The 21,371-nt window shown below is 34.6% G+C and overlaps 1 protein-coding gene across 3 annotated transcripts in view; it reads left to right on the forward strand.

The window, feature by feature from the left end:
- The window catches only part of Hapln1 (hyaluronan and proteoglycan link protein 1), a 69,973-nt gene that overhangs the window by 30,984 nt on the left and 17,618 nt on the right, over positions 1–21,371 (forward strand). The window contains exons 1-2 of one of the 3 annotated variants that reach the window (XM_074077147.1): positions 8,346–8,538; positions 9,123–9,248. In XM_074077147.1, the coding sequence (XP_073933248.1) occupies positions 9,149–9,248 (100 nt within the window). In that variant the 5' untranslated portion in view covers positions 8,346–8,538; positions 9,123–9,148. Of the gene's footprint in view, positions 1–8,345; positions 8,539–8,952; positions 9,249–21,371 lie in introns of those variants that run through there. The other 2 variants (XM_020167075.2, XM_020167076.2) reach the window with 2 other exon arrangements.

A 21,371-nucleotide genomic window follows, 5' to 3' on the forward strand; every position in this document is an offset into this window, starting at 1 on the left:
TTCAGGAGCCCCTGATACATGTAATGCTGTGATTCTCCTCCCTGGGTGTCCCCAAATTGTTTACTTAGCCTACATGGTGGACTTTTTCTCTATTTTAATGTCTACCCCTCAAGTCATGTCTCCCATTTCCAGTAGCTGGACTGCTGGCTCCTATGTATCCACTAGTACTAAGGAACACTACTCTTTTTCTTCCCTGTCCCTGCTTTCCCCCACCCCTCCTTTTCATCCTCTTCCTCCTTCAATTCCTCCTTGTCCTATTACTCCTCTTCCTTTGCTTCCTCTTCCACTCCCTCTTCCTCGTTCTTTCTAGTCTACTTATTTTTCAGCAGTATTTGCTTTGCTTTTAAACAATTGCTTACTAAGAGCACTTTTAAAATCAATGTCTGATGCAGCCATTTGCACATTTCCCATGCCATTTATATCGTTAGTATTCTCTCAGTCTGTGCAATACCATATGCACTAAAAATTATTTGCAGGTGTGCAATTATGACTACCATCTGAGAGTGATGGCTGACAGCTATATAAGAGTTGCACAATTTTACCAGTCCCCTTGCTTTCTAGTACTGCATTCTCAGGATTACATTTTATCATTTTGTCATTGAGATATAAATGTATCTGTATACTTGCAAATATTTATAAGGCACGAATATATTCAAAAGTCATTACTACACAATCCTCAACTGTTGTTTGTCTATCATAGATAAGAATCTTGGTCTTTTGTGTAATTGTTCATGGAATGACCATTACTTCCTATGAAAATTACAGAAAAAATATGGGCAGGTTTTTTTCCTTTTCACTTCGTTCATACCCACCCAGGTACCCTGTCACCTGAACATGACCTTCATTAGCATAACTTGAGAGTCTCCATAATATTTCACAGAACTGTGGTCAAATTTGAAATGGAAAAATAACTTTGGGAACTTTGTATTGGTGATTCTAATGATGGAAATTTAGAGCCAGGTTGACTGGGATGGTCTTTGGAAGGAGTTGGGCTGATAATTTTGTCATATTTATAATAGTGGAAAACCATGGAGAGTTCTTCTTGGGAAAATACTGCCCATATTTTTATGTACCACATTTATAAGTTTATTTAGCTCTGAGATGATAACAAGTCACTGTTGTTTATAAAAGTTGCAATCATAGAGTTATTTACAGTTTACAGTAGTCAGCTCTAATTGAGTATGCTTCAATGACTAAGGTGGGTTAAATGATATTGGCTTTCAGATGAGCAGGTGCCTCAATTAAAGAAGTTGTAAGTATTATTTCATTTTTAAAATTTAAAAATACTTTGAAAGATCACTAGAATTCAAAACTAAATTCAGTATCTTGTATCACAAAAGGCTTACCTGTCATTATTTACCAAGATAATCAGAGAAAATTTTTTTGGCTTTTTGCTATAGAGACATGGCCTTTTGGTTTTGTTACTCATAGACCAATGAACTAAATTCCAATGAGATCATGACATAATATGTAGACCGATAGAAAATCTGCTTTAGGTTTTTTGAAGATATCTTTTTCTTACTGTTGTGATGGGTGGGGGGTACATTGTGGCATTTACAAAAGTTCTTACAATGTTTCAAATATATGTGACAACCAAAAGGTGGTGATTACAAGTCTTTGGGAGAAAGAAGTCTCTGCTGCTGAGGACCATCACTTTAATAGATTTATGTTCTGTCATGGCGGTACAATAAGTTCCTCAGTAAATCATAAAACTAGTTTTGTGTAGTCCAAAATCAGGATTGACATATTCTTTTAAGTCTTTATGCATCTTCTCCAAATCTGGTCCCTGTTTAAAATAAATGGAAGTTACCTTGTTCATGTTGGGTGTCAACTAGGTCTGAATTTTGAAAGGGATACAGTGGTGAGTTTAGTCTTGGATTTTGCATTACTTAGAAAGTGTATTACTGCCACACCTGCAATGGCACCAAAGCTGGCTTGCAGATGATTTGCAGTTGTATTTTTAATGTAATGTTTAAGTGACAGCTGTTGAGATTTTGAGCTTTTAAAGAGATGTTGAAATTGTAAATGAAATCAAGTCTTAAAATATTGTTTTGCTAGCTCAGTTAGAAACACTTTCCAAAGTAATTTAGTTCAGTGATGTTATGATCAATTTTCTATCCATATAAAGTGGAGTTCTCTAAAAACCCATTATAGAAGTTTTTGTTCCAAGTTATAAAACCTGTAACTAAGAAGTTTATATTCATTTAGCTGTGTGCATGTGTGCTAGATTCTGCATTCATTTTTATAACCCACATTTAAAAAGTCATAAAACTTCTCTACTTTATTCTTATTTGCATTATAATATGAAAAGGAGAGCTATTTTCCATATTTAAAAGTGAGGAAAAAGAGTAACTTAGAAAGAAAGTTGGTTAATTTTATTTGCTTTACTTGTCTTTAGATTTTTATTTGATAGTTAGGAGCAATGAGAAAAGAACCTAAGCTGTTAATAATTTCTTTGATGTTTCTGGGGGAAAAAAAGCCCTATTTCCTCTACATTGTTGGTTGTGTGTACAAGGAACTGAACCAAGAGCATTGCACTTGCTAGGCAGGCACTCTATCACTTAAGTTGTATCCCCTGTCCTTTTGCTTCTAAGTTTGTGTTTCAGACAGGGCCTCACATTAACATGGGCTGGGCCACCCTCAAACTGTGATCTTCCTACCTTTGCCACCCTAGTAGCTGGGACTATAGATGTGTCACACCACACCCAGCTTGTTTTTGAGATGGGATCTCACTAACTTTTTCCCAGGCTGACCTGTAACCATAATCCTCCTGTCTCTGTCTCCAAGTAGCTGGGATCACAGTTGTGTGCTCCCACACCTAACTTTTGTTTTCTGAGGGAATTACCATTTTAGTCAAAATTACCTTTAGCTTTTGTTCTTATTCTTATAATTTGATCCTTATTCTAATACCAATACACCATGGTAATAGCATGGTATTTACTATATTAAACTTTAAACTTCAAAGAAATTATGAGTTTCCTGAAAAGTGGAAAAACTGCTATTCTATATTGTGAGACATTTGATAGTCTTAAGAATTGTTCATAAGTTTTGATTGTTTTCTTTATATATAATATGAAAATATGAAGTTTTCTTCTGTGTTCTATGAAGGATGCATAGAATCACAATATAATACTCATATTGGTTGTTGTGTGGTTTAAAATGTCATGTGGGAAAATCAGGGTTATATGGCAACAAAATTAGAGTAAATCCCCTAAAATAACAGAGGGAAAAATAAGAAATTTATTTCATTTTAATATCATTATCATAAAAGTGTATTACTTAACATAAGTTTACTGACTTCCTCTGCTAACAACTATTGGGTTGAGAAACAGACTTTTAATAATGGAAGAATGTCCCTGAAAACCTAGAAATCTCAGATAACTGAAAAAATTGTAGGAGGCAGTGAGAACAAATGCAGATAGCACAGAGGCAGAGCTCACAAGTAGATAGCTCGGAGGTGGAGCAGAATTACTGTAGCAATTTCTACTTCTATTGAGTTCTTTAAGATCATATTTTATTCATCTGTCATGCCATTTTTTCTCCAACAGATTATGAATTATCCACTACAATTAAACAAACAATATTGGACTATATTAAGAGTCTTGGTGACTGCTCATGTAAATACATACAAAAAAATATCTTAAGAATGAATGGATGTTTTTGTGTGCACATGCTATCCCACCCTGTGATGTAATGCATAGTGGTATGCAAAAGTCATTAAGAATACATAATGACAATAAAGTCCATTTTTACTTTAGTTCCAACTTCCAGTGGATCCTTGGTATCTGGAAGCATTTGGTTCCAAGGAGATTATCATAGAGGAAAAAACCATGAATGCTCCAGATGCATAGGGTTCAGTGCTGTGCTGTGGATGTTTGATTTCTTTTTCCCATATTCTAAAGATATGCCACCTTGAAACAAATGTAAAATTTTGCATTTAGCACTTAAATTAAGCACATTATGTGCCCTTTTCATCTTGGAAGATTATCATAACTTTTACCTTGATTTTTGGGAGGCATATTTTCACAAATCTCAGCGGGCCACACAACTTGAACACAATTTACAGTAACTCGGGATTAACTAAGAGCCTCTCCATACCAACTGAACTATGTGATGTATGCACAGGAATTTTAAATTTTTGCTTTGAAAATTTTTTGAATTTTTAATTAATTCATTTTTGTGCCTGGTCAAAACTGTGTGTATGTAGTACATCTTCAAATAAGACAAGCATGCTGTGTATTCTTTCCTTTCTGTCATATGATAGGATTTGGGAAACTGTTTGCCCATTCCTGTTACCTTTTTAAAAATATTCCCAGTTGAAAAGGTCAGACTACAAAATATAGTTTATTCTTCCTACCCCCTTCATAGCCAGTAAATAAGTCAAATAGATACAAAATAGATACAATGATATGTTGTATCTGTAAATTCCATCTCTAACCTCAAGGTTAGAAAATAAATTGGGTTACAGAATAAATTCCAGCTGAAGATATTACATGCAAATAAACCTTGAACAACATGTTCAAGACTTTCACGAATCACTTTAGAAAGATTTTAGGGTTTAACATACTTTATAACTTGGGTGTCAAAATCATGCTGTATTTTATCATTCGTTTATTCATTCAGCAATTCAGTTACTTAAAAACAAGAAATATAGTCCCTGTACCTATTAGTGAATGTATGTTCTGCTTTCCCCACATACCCTAGATATTTAATAAAAAGCTTTAGATTTGAGCCCTGTAAATGCCAAATACAATTTTCCTCTTATTAAAGTATGTTCTTATATTTGTTTTTAAAAAATCAATAAGCATAAAATAAACCACTGCAGAATCCATTCAAAAAGCTGGGGTTTTTTGTTTTGTTTTGTTTTTTGAGAAGTCTGACCCCTAGTTCTGGAATTATCCAAAACATCTTCAGACAGGCCAATAAGCAAAGGCACTTTGATTATGTGAAGGGTTGCTGAGTGTGCCCAAACTCTGTCAATATTTTCTAAGAGAGAGCTAGAAAAGAGTCAGCCAAAAGCAGTAATTGAATTGAATTGTTACTTAAACAAGCATTATTGATATCACCCCTTTAAAATTCTGTAAATTCATTTGCTGAGGACAGTCCAAAAATGCAGTGTAAGAAGAATGAATTGCCTGATATCCCCACTAAGAAAAACTATTAAATAATAATAATAACTAATGTAAGACTTTGACATTTTGACATCAACTATTTTAATTGACCAATAAATAACCTGACCCTGAGGCAGTTGAATGACTTTTTCCATCATCACACAACTAGACAGTGGCTGCCCAAGTAATGGAAATAAATTTTACCTTTGTTCTTTGCACTCATACATAACCACAACTTGCATATTACTGTTTCCATCATATAACCATAAAACATTCTCCATTTTACTCTGTGTCTTGATTTGGATGACAGATAATACTATGACCTTATCAACTAGCAAAAATCAATAAACATAATAAAATGCAGGGAAAAGAGAAGGAAAAAGTAGGAAAGCCTGGGTAAAATTTGAGATGATGAATGGAGAAATAGAAGCATAAAAATAAAACAAAAGAAAAGATAGAAAGATGGAAATTTGGGGGGAAAATATGATAGAAATAAGCTGATTTCAAAATATGGGAAGGAAAATAAAGAGAAATGATTCATAAATTCAAAACGATATTTTTGAGAGTCATGAAAATGTGAGACTCAAACTCCCATATTTGATTTGCATGACTCACTAATAGTTCCCAATTTTTAAATTTGGAAGAGAAACCACAAATAAATTGTGGAAATATCCATGCCTATCCATAAGTGATAGGCAATAAAGTAGGCATTTTAAAATGGCTTTTTCTAAACCTAAGCTATTCCAAGTAAGTGGCTAAGGTATACTTGCATCTTCATTATCAAAATTGCAGACAATGAAAAGCGCAATAAATATTAAATTGAAATGTGTGTCCTTATATGGCTCAAATGTATTACATCATAGTAGCAATGACTGATAGGCTGCAGAAAGAGATCATTGATGTGTGGGCTGCAGGTGAAGTGGAAGTGCTAATTCAGAGGCTGGTAATAGTAACTGGTCCCACAAATTTCCTAAATTGTGTTCATATGAAGAACACACTTAAGTGGGTTATTTTGTCATTACAAAATACAAATAGAAAAGACTCAGATTCACTCACATGGCCACCTATCTGACTTGTCCTTGTCTGCTGGGGACCAGCACATGGACCCCTGCCATAGTGCATGCCCTTAAGGATATTGGTCTGGTGTGCAACACCTTCTTGCAGTTTTCTCAGACACCTGAAGACTGTGTTCCCAAAGTTTGATTTGAAGTCTGAAGTTTGGTTTCATGTCCGTTGGTAGGATAGTTGCTGTGCTGCTAGGGTGGCAAAAATAATTTCCACTTTCTCCTCCCTGGAATGCACTAACACCAGTGTAAGGCATGCAGAAATGTTCAATTTATATATGCTTCTGTTTTATTCAGAAATCACTACAGATGTGTAATATCATCAGCCCTTTCAAAGATGGTGTGTGTATCTGTGCTTATGTATATGTGAGTGATTGCTGGCATGCACGTGAACCCCCAGGGTTATGCTACCAGGTTGTACCACCAATGAGTCCAGGCACAACGATAAAAAAGAGTGTCATTTAACTGCCTTCTCATATGTAAGTCTTGAACAAAAAAGTTTATATTCACATATAATAGAAGTCAATGTTTTAAGGTTAGAGTAGTTTTGAATTAAAAAGACAACAAATAACACATTAAGCATCTGTACTAGAAAAATATGTGCAACTCAAAGTAGGTGTTGCCTTTGCTTAAAGATAAATTCAAATGTTGTGAAGCATTAGATGAGTGACCTTCAGCGTGATAACTGTACCAGAAAAATGGAAACACTTGTCTTGTGATATTGTTATAAGGATGGCATGAGCTACTGTATACAAAGTGCCTAGCATAAGACTTGGCAAAGAGTAGACATCCAAGTAAAAGAAACTGCTGTTATTATCATTATCGTTACATACGCACATGTTCTCAAAATGTTTGAATTTCAGAATTTGGCTATTGGGCATTTAATACTTTACCTCAGTAGAACGTATGTTAGTGGCATAAGTCTGAGGCATGGAATCAATGGGATCTATAAATGTGTGTGTAAAAATGAATAAAAATGAAGGTAACTACAGTGGTAAGATGCACAACTCTAACCACGTGTGGTTATAATTCCCCACAAATAAAACTGTAGATGACTATACTAAAATGAAAAATAATCTAACACATTCTTTGCCTTTGATCACCTTTACTCCTTCCCTAGAATGTCCCCTTTTTTAATTGTTGAAATTGTGTGGGTTTTTAGCACTCTCTTTTTTACAATGTACCTTCTCTGATTGCTGGACAAACAGAGTACACCATGCAACTGGTGCTGTTTGACTGCTGTTTCATGTTTATGTATACAATTAACTCAATTATATTATGAATTTCAAAAGATTGGCTTTATTAAGGTTGTTCACCCAAAGCACATTCTAAGCTAAAAATAGGTAATATTTGTTAACTGTAATCTTATGGACAAAAGTCAACAGCTACAGAAATTATCATTTTACAAACAACCTTAGAGGAATAAGCAAGTGAACTTCTGAAAATATGATTAGTAAGTTGGGTAGAATTTTGAGATGACACACTTTGTTTTCTGAATAAATAGTTAAATTGTGTGATTTGCTTATCCTGTACCTTCTTCCTGTGACATGATGAAGAAAAGGAATTGCAGCACACATGAAAGACTAAGCCATATGCATCACAGCAATGCAGATACTCAAAGGGGAAAATGCAGAGAGGTGATTTTTAGTCCCAGAGGAAACCTGGGAAGCACAGTAAGGACATTAGTCCCTGGAGTACAGCTCACCTTCAAGGACCTCCAGGAACAGATAGAAACCTTAATAAGTATTCCAGGGAGTCAGGCTTTCCTGGGAAAAAGCAAATTAGTGTGAGAAGCCAGTACTGTGCAATTTCAATTTTAAAAATAGCTGGTATTGTTAAACCTTCCATATGCATGAGAAAAAAAGAAAGTCCTTTGTAATATTTGCCTTGGCTTCCCCACATTATAATAGAAAAACTACACTGAAATTCTTGCCTGGCAAATATTGTGAAGATTATAAGGTTGGTTTTGCTTAGAATCACTTTTTGGTCTTTTCAATGACAAAGTTTTTGGGGAAAGGGATTCTGTCCCCCCCCCCTCCTTTTTAATCAAAGTCAGTCTTTGGATAAAGGACAGGCAAGTAATGGTTCTGCCTTTTTTACTTAGGAGCAGAGCTGTGCCTCCCTGGCTATTTCAGCTCTTCATTTGCCTAATTGCACTGCCAGCCTGTCAGGGACTTTCCTGCAGCATGGCTCTGCTGACTGCAGGGACCCTACCTGGCACTCTTAAGTTGGTGCGTCAGCATTTTAGGTTGGAATGAATGAAAAATCAATCAGGATGACTGCAGTGGCAGCATGCATAATTCTAACCTAGTTTGTCCATAATTTTCAACTATTCACCATAGAGCCAAGCAATGTTTAAGATGGTAAGTAAATCTGTAACAAACTACTTCTGCTTAATTGGGCATTTATTTTTTTGCCCTCTTTTCTATTTAGAACAAGTAAGACTAACCTTCTTAGGAAGCCATATGTAAAATGAATGATAAAGTCACCTTTCATGCAATATTCTTTATTTCCTGTGGTTTAAGATTCAGTTCCTAATTAGAACAGGTGATAAATATTCATGTATAGATATATCAAATTGTTATCATAATTTGTACGTGAACTCAGAGAGTTAAATTTTTTAAGGGTGTATGTATGTCCTTAGCACATCTCTTTGCAACTTAATATAACTTTTTGTCAAAAGTACAGTGTTTTAAATTTCTAGATTTACTATTCTGCAAAGATAGAGTTAAACACTATTTGGACTCTGACTGCCTAAGGGGAACTAAAATTCTTCAAAGCTGCCATCTTCAGCTCTCAAAAACAGCTACAGTAACTTTCTGAACAGATTGGGTTAAATATTTTTACAGACCCATTCTATGATGATAAGGCGGTAATAAGTTGTGCAGTGCAACACTCCAAAGGGTTCCAAATCTCACGAGCCTCTTTATATGTGGTGTTTTCACAGTGAAGAAGGTTCTTTGAGCCATAAAGATGAAGAGTCTACTTCTTCTGGTGCTGATTTCAGTCTGCTGGGCTGATCATAATTCGGACAACTATACTCTGGATCATGACAGAGTCATTCACATTCAAGGTAAGAAGACTCAGGTTCTCCTATGAAAGGCAAATTAATTTCAAGTTACTTACAGTTGAGATGCTAGGTTAGTGGTCTCTAATTTTAATTTTGCTGCATTGATTTTTTTTTCTTTCCCTATCTGCTAATTAGTGAACATGCTCCCTAGCTTTTGAAATGCTATTGCATTACAAGAGAGTCAAGACTTGGAGGCAATTAAAGTTGAACAGTTTAAGAATGTCCAACTGCAGTGAGTTGATGCAATCAACAGCTAGAGTTTTTAGTGCAGTTGTTATCTTCAAGCAGAATGTAAGGCATGGAGTTCATTTAAGTGCAAGGGGAGGGAAGAAATAGAAAGTAAAACTTAACATGGAAGGTCATTCTGTTATAATAAATGTTTAATCACTAAGAGAAACAATGTAAATAGAGTGAAAATCAAATAAGCTTCAGCCCAGGAAAAAGTAGCTCACCCTATTATAATTTCCTTCAGTAAAGCTTCAGTTCCCATAGACCCAATACCCTGGTCCTGCTCAGCTTGATCCTTAGCCTGAGAGCTGTAGCAAGATTTGAGGCTGCAAGCTGCAGTACAATGCAGCTCTTTCCTCAGTCCCAGCTTCTGAGGAACATCCTACATTAAGAAAGCTAAGAGACTTAGGTAATAAGAAAAGACAGTTCTAGGAGCTATAGCTTTTCCCTGCCCTTCTATGCTGAATAATTAAAATAAGAATTGCAGAATTTAGCAGTTTAAACATATGATGATGCTAATTTTAGATAAACTTACTTTGGAGACCAGAGGCATTATCAGTTTGCTAAGACACGGACATAAAATATCAAGTTATACCTTCAAGGTCAAAAGTGTTGTCTCAGAAAATTGCACTCACTATTGAAAAGTGTGACTTGTGAAGGTCAAATGATAGTTTAAATCTGGCTGGAAATATTTTCTTGTATGTATTTTGACTGCCAAAGAGAATTTGGAACTTGTCTATGTCTAGCTATTTTAGAGACATCTCTTTTATCTCTGTTTGCTTCCAACAGCTTTATTTGTTCACTGTTGAACCACGAAAAGAAATTACATAATCATAAATATTACTCTACAAGCTGCTGACTCAACTGTTTCCTTAATGTATATAGTACAACCAAAGCTATTTCCCAAAGACTGCAATATATTTATACATCCAGATTACTGATGAGGAATAACATCCTCTTAACTTTTGTTCCTGATTCGATTTGGCTACAATTATAATACCTAATCACTAATAGCAATTTTAAATCCAATTTAAAATAAACTTTGTATAACTGTGGCTTAAAGTTTTTAGGAGCTACCCAAGTTATTACAAACTATGTGCAAACCATTTCGTCTACATGCTACCAATGCATAGAAGTAGTAAACTTTTAAAATGTTATTAGCATTTTAAATTTTTTAATGTACTACTGTTTTAATTACTCCTAAACATCTGATTAAAGTTATTCCCTATACAACAGATTAAAGTTATTTCATCAAGGAACACTTCTGTTGGCTCAGTCGTGTCATTCCCATATATTCTGTTGCAAAGGCATTTCTGACCCAAGGTATTAAAATTATTCAGATGATTTGCATACGTTGTCCATTTTTTCAAATACCTTGATAGTCTACTTCATTTTAATTGTAAATTCATATTCTTAGAAAGTGTAAGCTTGTCTGGAAGAATTGCTTGACTGGAAGAAGCTTTCAAGTGATAGAACTACCTTAAGTTTATATTTGATTGTAGAAATTATTACTGAAATGTGGCTTGGGTCATGGGATTATGAGGTTGTATCTATAAATCAAGATTAATTCTAAAATTACTCCAAATAACTATCCCCATTACTTTTTCCCAATATTTTTTCCTTTGTTATAGCACTCAAATTGAATTTTCAAATTCCATGGTCTAATTTCAGAGAAACCACTTGCAAGTGGTCTACCATAATTTTGGTTGTCTTTAATAATGCAAAATTAAACTATATAGCACAGCAAAGAATCAATAAAGCAAATAGTCTTCATTACTTTCTTGAAGTATTAGATTATATTTTCTCATATTTAAAAGGCTTATTTATCAAGTAGAGACCATAAGGAATTTAAGGGAGCTGAAATCTCACAAAATTCTATAAGAATTTAGTTTAATATGATGAGTAAATTAGCCATTGAATCTCAGATTCCTGAATTTTCTGATAAACATACTAATAAGTGATATGAACTCTCACAGGTAGAAAATTGTTTATCATTAATATTACTAAATGACACCTTTTCTGTCTCTCAGTTTTCACTAAAAAAAAAAAAATTCTACTTGTGTCTCAAAATTCCTGACACAAGAAATAGTGCCCATAATCCTCAAATTCTCCTTGGGTGCCTTGATAGAGATGCTCAGTGTTTTAATAATGCATTCATGAGTTTCATGCATCAGAGTTATCTACTTATGTTTCTGAAGGCTTCCTCACATCTTTATAATTGGAGGTTTTATAGAGCTATAAGCATAGAGTGTTTAATCTGACTTTGAAGGGAAGGAGAGAAGAAAGAGGAGAAGAGGGAGAGAGACACATTGAGAGAGGGAGGGAGGGAGAAAGAGAGGGAGGAAGGAAGGATGACAGAAGGAAGGAAGGAAGGAGGAAGGGAGAAAGAAAAGAAAGAGAGAGGGAGGGAGGGAGGGAGGAAGGAAGGAAGGAAGGAAGGAAGGAAGGAAGGAAGGAAGGAAGGAAGGAAGGAAGGAAGGAAGGAAGGAAGAATATAGTTGTCCAGAACTGAAAATTCCAAGTGTAGACCTTTAGAAAGTGTTTCTAGTAAAAGGCGGCATTTTTTCTGAAATGAAAAAGAAAATTCTCCCAGCTTCTCAGAAAGGACACAGCATTAGATAAAATTTCACATGTACAACTTTATTCTCTTAATTTTTATTGAATTAATGTGGTTTTGCAAGAAACAAACTTCACTTGTCAACAGAGTACATGAAAAATTGTGAGTCAAGATATTACCCTGTATATTTATATTGTCTTTCATATAGAGGATGGTAAAGTTCTCAAATCCTTCTCTAGGAAGAGGGGTTCCTGTTAGTACTCTCTATAGTGCTCTCAAGTGTATTATATTCTACATGCCATGATGCACCTAGTCAACCTCTAATATCTTTGGAACTTCAGACATTAGGAAGAGTTGTATGTGGAGTACCAAATCACATGAAAGAATGCTATCTGAAATATTTAGATGAGGTCACAAAACTCTTTGTGTAGCCTTCGAATTGCTAGTAGAATTTCATAAATGATTAATATATTTTTTTAAAAAACTTGAAGAAGACATTTACAGATAGTAGAGAAATTGACCTTTGCCATGGGCAAAATAGTTAACGTTCTGCTGAACACATAACTGCTTGATGTTATCAAAGTCACAGGGTCAGTATCTGGTGTTCAAGCACAGGTCTTCTGATGACAAGCTCAAGGGTCTTTTCCCTATTGTCACTTTCTAGGTTAGGCCTTGGAGAATTCACTTATACTCCTCAAGTATCAGGTACCTCACACATAAAATTGAGCCTAATCTCTGTTTATCCTATTGTTTTATAAGAATTAAATAAAAATATATGAAAAATGCTTACCACACTGTGCCTGGCACATGGTAAGCTTCCCATATATGATAATTGTTATCATTATGTTTATTACTTCCTCTTCATCATGGAAAACTGGTTTTTAAATAGACTAGTGGAAAAGGTGTTTGTGCCTTTCAAAATACATTTGTTCACAGATCCACATCATTACTTCAGTTCTACCAAAGTAAACATTTTACAAGTTGCCTTCTTTGTCCTTCTTGAATTCACAATTTTAAATTTTCCCAATATTAAACTTTATGTGATCACTTCTGCTTTCCTTATAGAAACTGCAGCTTTTCAACTTTAGGTGGTATTTTCCCCTAACATACTTATTATGTGAACCAAGATAAGCCAGTTTTTTAGAAAGAATAACTCAGATATTAAAACTATTTCCATAAGTTTCATAAGTCAAAATATTATAAATAAGTAAAAATTAATAAAGTAATACTGTAAAATTATCAACTTTCTAAAAAGATAAAATATTTTTAATGTTTTTATTAGATATTATAATTGTACAGGGAATTTCTTTGTGACATTTCCATGCATGCATCAATGTACCCTGGTTTGGTTCATCCTCTCCATTATTCTCCCTCTTAAAGTGACTTCAACAGGTTTCAATGTTCCGTAGTCACACATGTGTAGAAAATCAACAATTGTTAGAAGTTCACCTCTGTGGTGAACCTTCCTACTCAGCGTTGGCAGTTTCTGTTTCCTCTGTGTCCCAAATGCTGCCTCTGCCTAGTTTACTGTATGTTACTTTTTGGCAACATGCCTCCCTCCTTCATCAGACAGCTTTTCAACTATGTAATGTTTTGACTCTAGGTATTGCCTGGCACATAGTAGGTGCTTAAAATTATTTTTGTTGACCAAATGAGGAACAAATGAATAAGAATTATGAGACACTTTCAAATTGCCACTATCATAATGAGGATTTCTCAAATGGCGTGACATCCATTAGCACCACAAGACACAATGAACATTAAATTAATTAGATGATCACTTTCATACTGTATTGTTGGCATAAGCCAAATTACAGTTCACAGAAGTTAAGACATAACAGGACTTTAGTGTAGATCACCTTGGTCAATCTCCCATTGGACAAATGAGGAAGTCAAAACCCAGAGCTTTGGCATTGTGTGTCTTAGGTTCCATGGCTGGTGAGGGCCCATTTCTCTTGGCTGATTCCCTCCTTTTCTTCAAATTTGCACCCATTTGTTATCTTTTAATGAGGTCTCCCTGGGTATTGTACTGTGCACCTTGTTAGCCCCCAGTCTCTCTCCTCCCTTATTTTACTTTTTCTCTGTAGCACTAGCTAAATACTTAACTTATTTTTAGGTAATTGTCCATTATCTATGAAGGACATATAGTAGTTCCATAAGGGCAGGAATCTTGGTCTGATATATTCAGTCACTAAAACCAGTATCTGTCACATAGATGATCAGTATGTGTTAATTTTCCTAATCAAGATCTAGTTCAATTTCAGGGAAATGTTTTCAAATGTGAAATGAGAAGCAGCAAATGAGTAAGAGGACTGCGAGTTTGAGTAGCAAACTCAGTTTGGTTGTATGTGTGATTCTCACACTGAATGCAGCATTTTATAATCTGTGAGAGTCCACCAAGGCAGAGTGCAATTCTCCTAATGTAGGTTTGCAGCTTTGAAGAGTATTGGGTTTACATTTGGTCACTGCAATGCTATCCTGTTCCTTACATAATATCTGCAGAGTTGGAATTCAGTGGTGCAGAACAGATCAAAATGAATGAGGAGAGTTTAGTAATGTATTATCACAAACTAATAACAGAGCCAAAGTCTAATGGGAGAACTAAATAAGTGTTATTTGAGCTTAATTTTTTCTCTCCCATCTAAAATTATTTAGAAATGCCTGAGTCTGTTACAAACAGTTAAATCAATATACTGTGCCCTCTTGAGGCACACAAAATATGTTATTTGTAGCCATATGCAGAATCCACAAATGCTATGGTAAGTATCCACAGTGTTCCCCAAATTATATTTATATACTATATATATATATACTGATAATAATTGTATGTGAAAATAATAAAAATGATAATTCGATAACATCAGAAAATTTTATTGTGGGTTTATAAAAATTTGCAGCATTGTCCACATTACATAGCTAATTCTAAAATCTCTTAGCAGTTTACTGTAGGGCATGAGGTAAAAAATAACTACTATATTAAGCAGTCTTGTCTTATGCTCAAACTAAGAACATAACTATATTAATACAGTAAACACACTCAAAAAGAATGAAATGTTTTTATAAGTGTACACATACATACAGAAATATACTCTTACATGGTACATGTACATAGATACTCAAACCAGCTCATTTATTCAACAAATATGCTGAATACATACTATGTACTGGCACTGGGATACAAAGATGAGCAAAATTCATGGATTCTTGCTTCATCAAGCTTATAGTCTACTGAGAGAGTCGGACATTACTATGAATATGGAACTATTGACTATGACATACAGACAATATTCAGACATTACAGTGACTACAGGACTACTGATTGTATCAGAAATACATATTGTCATATCAACCTTACTTCTGTAAGCATGTATTATTGTTGGTACATATCTAGTTGTCTTTGCATTTATGCATACTTTTGAAAAGATCTATTCATTCAAGAATTTGTCAAACATTGGCCGCCTTTGTCCACAAACACTGGTCATACTATGTACAAGGACAAACCATCTCTTCAGCAAGCTCATTGACAGTACTATCAGGGCAGCAAATGTGACAAGAAAGAATAAAATAAGGATTAAATAAAGGTAGAAATATAGAGAGAAGAGGGATTAATCACAGACAAAAAGATTTTATTGTTTGTAATCCTGTATCCATATTCATTAAATTTTCTAACAGTAGGTTAACCTGAAAATGCATTTTGAGAATATACCTACACTTAGTTATTGAATAACCTACAATGCTGAATCCTATGCTACTCTACAAACTATCTACAAAAGTGATATAGCTTTATATTTCCAGGTATAAAGATCTATATTTAATCATCTGCTCAAGTGACAACAAACTTACACAACACCTATAGCATCTTATGTTCCCTCATGGATGCTGAAATTGGCAAACTTTGCAAGAACCAATGATTATTGGAAATGCTCCTAAATTCCCAGAAAAGAAAACATTAAATAGTGAAGCCTTTCCCTTGATTGCAACTCTGCAAGAACCAATGTTTACTCAGCTTATGCAATGACCTGTAACTTAATGACTTTGCGTTAAAATCATTCAGCATACTCTTTCTATATCTTACCAAATATCAAAGAAGATTTGGATTTCTTTATTGGTTCAACTCTTTATTTTAAATGTAAAGTGGAAAATTACCATTTGATAGACACATTAAGAATGCAAATATCTACCAAAATCCTAAGAAATTAAAACATTCAACCAACAAATTACCAAGCTAATAGCATCTAGGGGAAAATGGCATCATTGTTATAGGAAAATTATCATTTCAAAATGAAGACATTTAAAAAGTAAATCTAATACTTTTATAAAATTACTTTAAAATATTTTGCATATTTGTAATTACCACACTATAGTAACAATAGACATATGTGACCTCAGAAATGATTACTAGGTAGTCAGTACAAACAGTAATCATTTTAATCCTGGTTTAATTAAACATATTGGTCACTTGACTTCCTTGTTTAATCAATGATTAAACATCAACAAATTTGCCTTTATATGTGCAAGGATCATACTGTGAAATTTTTTAACAAAATAAGTTAAACAATTCTCCCTAGTTTATACAAACACTGTCTATTCAAATGTGACACAGATATTATGGATAAAAAACCATGGAAAGGCCAGAATTCGCCATATAAAACCAACAAGTAAGAATCCTTTTACTATAATAAAATGTATAGATTAGATGAAGGGGTAGAAAAGAAAATCTTAAAATGTTTCTAAAGAGCATGCAAAAGCTTTAAGTAAAGACACTACTGAAAACATATCTTTGAAGTCAGGAGACTTTCACTTCTACAGATTGTGTTTGTAATGGTGCTTGTGTTTTTCCATTATATCCTTGCCTGGACTTATTCCTGGAAAGCAGTGGAACTTATATTTGTCTATTTGACTCTGAGTTACTGAATGATAAAAGAATAATAGATGAAGGGAAAGATATGTAAATTAAAAATATATGTGTTTCTTTCTAAAATATAATATATTATATGACTATTTTCTTGTTCTATGAATTTATTTGTCAAGATAGTTTCATAATTATCTATGATTAATAATGTTGTTAGCAAAAGATAATATAATGAATGCTTTCATAAAAGTTGTTTTTCCTGTTTTACTTTGTTCAGCTTCAAAAGGTAAATTTTTAGTTTTCTCCCTCCAATATTATGTGAATTATGAACACTTTTTACTTTCTTCTGAAAAGCATTATAAATTATGCTGACAGGTTTTAAATATTCAAGAATGTGCATATGATTAGTTTTGTGTCCCTTGTTTACTTTGTCTTTTATCACATCCATTATCAAAGGGTCTTAACTAGCTTAAAATACTGAAAAGCTAATTAGATGATTAATGCTTCATCTAGATTTTTCTGTGTAAGTAGAATGTCTTACTTTAAAAGATGCATGAAGTATCAATATTTTTTACTGACTGCACAACATATTCAAATCTAGCCTTCTTGAACTTCAGCCTCTTTTCTTATAACTAATTATTTGGCCCACTTAGAAAACTGAGTAAATAAATAAATACAAACAAATGAACACATAAATAATACATATAAAAGCAATTTTTAAGGGAAAAATGTTTCAAGACAGAGAACACAGGGGCATGGGTGAACTCCATTAGGGGACAGTCAGTAAAAATGAACCTGAGACATGAATAGTGAGCCAGAGGTGATCACCCAAGAAACAAGAGCCAGAGCTTCCACCCAGGGAAAATGCAGAATTCTAATTTGTTGGAATAGTGTTTCAAACTGGAATGAAACCTGGTAATGGAGATTATGTGGTTTAAGATGATAGTAGAAGAATAGGCAGGAGCAAATAGAGTACAGAGTTCATATTTTATTCCAAACACATTTGAAAATGGTTAAAAGGTTTGAGCAAGGAGGTAACATAATTTTCATTTATGAAAGATCCATCTGAGTAGTGCATTATGATGGACCAAAATTAAATGTGAAGTGACCCTTTAGTAGGGTTTTGGGGTAGTTTAGATGAGAAATTGTGATGGCATAACTCAGGGTGGTAGCAATGAGATGGATGGAAATGAACCAAATTATTTTTAATGGATGTAGGTATGGAAGCTCTTATGGACTAATAGGTTGTATGTTTGCTACTAAGGAAAAAGTACAATGCTGGAGAGTTTGGAGTTGTCAGCAAACAAGTGATGTTTATAGGCTAGATGACACAGGTCCCCAGTGAGGTTGAGATGAGATCACCTGTGGGAAGAAAATATACAATTAGAGGGAAAGAAATGCCCCTGTCTGAGTTTTGGAGATTTTTCCTACCAATATGTGGGGTATAGGAAGACACAGAAGTTACATATTCATTCTTCAAAGTCTAAATCCTGATTTCTAATATGTGATAAGTTGTTCCTTATATTACTTTTTAATCTAAAATAATTTGAAAGATTTATAGGTATCCAGATTTTGCACAAAAATTTATATTTCTGGCCTTTGTTCAAAATCCAAAGAACTGTTATTTTTCAACCTGTATCTCCACGGGACAAGATTGATAGAGCAAGCTGCCCCTTTAGGATGGGGCACGTGCTCCCAGGAGTGAGTATAGTTGCTTTCACTCTATGTTATAGTGTCTGAAGGGCTCCTGTAGTGTATGAAACCAACAGTGCTCCTGTAAATTACAAATTACTTGACCTTACACTTTACCACAGAGTGGAAGTGGTCTGAATGCAAACAATTGGATTTGAACTTTACCCCTTCACCACATAATGGGACATTTTCAATAATTAGGGAGTATGTGGATAATTACAGCCTAATAAAGAAGAATAACTCATGCTAATGTTTCCATTTCAATTTCTCTATAATCTTTGACACAAGCCTCTCTTATAGTTAAATTACAGAAATGTATGTTTAACCTAAGAATATCATTCAACATATTATAGAAATGTTTCAATTTTATTTTCTTTTGTGTTCCTTAATCTCTCTATAACTATGATAACCTGATTTGATTTTTTTCTCAGTCTAAGATAATTGGGATCAATGCTAGTTCTTTATTAATCATTGATAGCATGGATAAATTTAAATTCTGAGGGTTATTTGTCAACACTAAGTTGACAAAAAACACAAAAAAAATCATCTCTTATTCTGGAATCAGTTGTATGAGACTTAATGACAGAATAGTAATACATTAACATAAGCATTAAGAATCAATCCCTCTGTATGATGCACAAAGGAAAGTGCATTACCTAGTCTTCCCATTGAGCCCTCACCACACACTGTAGAAAGATGGTTATCCTCACTGAAGTTGAGAGAAGCTAAGCAGTCTTCCCCATGTGTACAGTGGATGGGAAAGCTGGGATTCAAACAAGCAGTGTGAATTCCTGTGTTGCAATCCCACACATGAACCAGATAGCCTCCATCTAAGTTTTTTTTGGTAGTCTTTGAGTGGAGGAATGGGTAAACGTGACTCACATTTTATTCCATTCAATTTATATAATTATGTTCCAGAAGAAACAAATCACTGTGAAAAGAACTTTGATCTTGAGCCTTAATGGAAGCTTTCCCCCATGCTACAGTGATTTAACAGGATTAAGAAGAGCAACACGGGGGCAGCAACTATAAACACACATTCTACCCAAATACAGACTGTCTGAGATTCCTATGGAAATTAAGTAAGGGGCAAACAGAAATATTTGCAGAGAGAGAGAGAAATTTTAAAAGGTTTCTAAGGTAGTGGTTCTGAAATGTACTATGCTTGTCCCATTGAGAACATCAGGAGTTGATGAGATGTGAATTTCTAGGAACCAACGCTTTCTAAGTAACTGTCTTCTTACACAGCACAGTAAAGAAGACAAAGTAGAAAGAAAACTGTTTTGCATACCTGGTCCACTTTGGACATTCTGCAAATGTTTGTGAGTAAGGGTGACTGACCATTAACTGGACATTCACTGGAGGCCAGGACCTAGGCTAAATTCTCCATGTCTATTACCTTGTTTAACCCTCACAAGAACCCTGAGAAGAAGATGTCTTAACTCTATTTTACAGAAGAGGAAACTGAAGGACAAAAAGTTTAGGTGGATGCAATGAAAGAGGTATTGGCCATAGGAAGGGAAGAAACACATAAAGAACTCTGTCTGCAAAACAGAACTGAACTCCTTCCTCACACTTTACTTCTTCCTGGTATAAAAAGATTAAGGGAATGAAAAAGAGACAGATTATTTTTTAGAATATTAACAGAGTTTCAGGTGTAATCTGAGTTGTGAGTTATGTTTGGTTGGTTGGTTTTGGGCAGTACTGGAGTTTGAACTCAGGACCTTGAGCTTCCTAGGGAAACACTCTACTACCTGAATCATACTCCATCATTTGCTATAAGCTTGTTTTTCAGATAGCGTCTTCCACTTTTGTCTGGGCTGCCCTCAAACTGTGACCCTCCTCTCTCTGCCTCCTCAGTGGTTGAGACTACATGTGTACCACCACATACAAATTGATTTTTAGGTAGGTCCTCACTGACTTTGCCCATCCTTCCGAGTTGGGATGTTTTTACATGTATTCAATTGACCACCTAGAGCTCTTTTTCTCCTCTTTATGCCCATTTCAAGCAGGGAGACTCATTTTTATCAGCTTTATGCATGCCAAAGTTTTGTCTAAGATATTCTTTGAAGGGAAAAAGTTCCACTGACCCTGAAAAAAAAACATTTTTTGGAAACATTGGCGTAAATACATCTTTAGCCTCTAAAATAGTGATAGCATGGATTCTACTTTTTACTATGAAGCTTGGCTATGACAATAACATTCATAATCAGCATTGCCCAAAACAATACTATATTTTGGTATTGAGCAGTTTCACGTCACAGAATCAATTTAGCCAGAAGGCAAGGGAGGAAGATGAATTTGCTCCATAGCACATTACATCAGATAATGCAGGTCTCAACAGGAAGAACACATGCCATTTGAGAAGATTGTGAAAAAACAATTCTAGGAAATTTGATAGATGGACAAGAAAGGTAGAACATAGACTATACAGTGGTTAGAGAAAATGGAGCTCCTACCCCTGGGGTGGGGAGGGAGTGGAGTAAAACGGAAGGAGCAGGATCTTTTCTTTTTTTTTTTATTGTTGTGCTGGGTGTGGATACATTGCAGTATTTACAAATGTTCTTACAATGTATCAAATATATCATACTTGAATTCACTCCCTCCACTTGGCTCCCTCATCCCCCCCTCCCCTGATTCCTGGAACAATTTCAACAGATACCATTTTTGGATTTACATACATGTGTATACATTGCTTGCACCTCCCCTCGACAAGGGTACCAACCCCCCTCCTCTCTCAAGGCAGAACCTGTTCTGCCCTCCTGTTCTCCAATTTTGTAGAAGAAAAACATAAAAG

This window comes from Castor canadensis, chromosome 6 (genome assembly GCF_047511655.1).
Source record: "Castor canadensis chromosome 6, mCasCan1.hap1v2, whole genome shotgun sequence".
Classification (NCBI taxonomy): domain Eukaryota; kingdom Metazoa; phylum Chordata; class Mammalia; order Rodentia; family Castoridae; genus Castor; species Castor canadensis.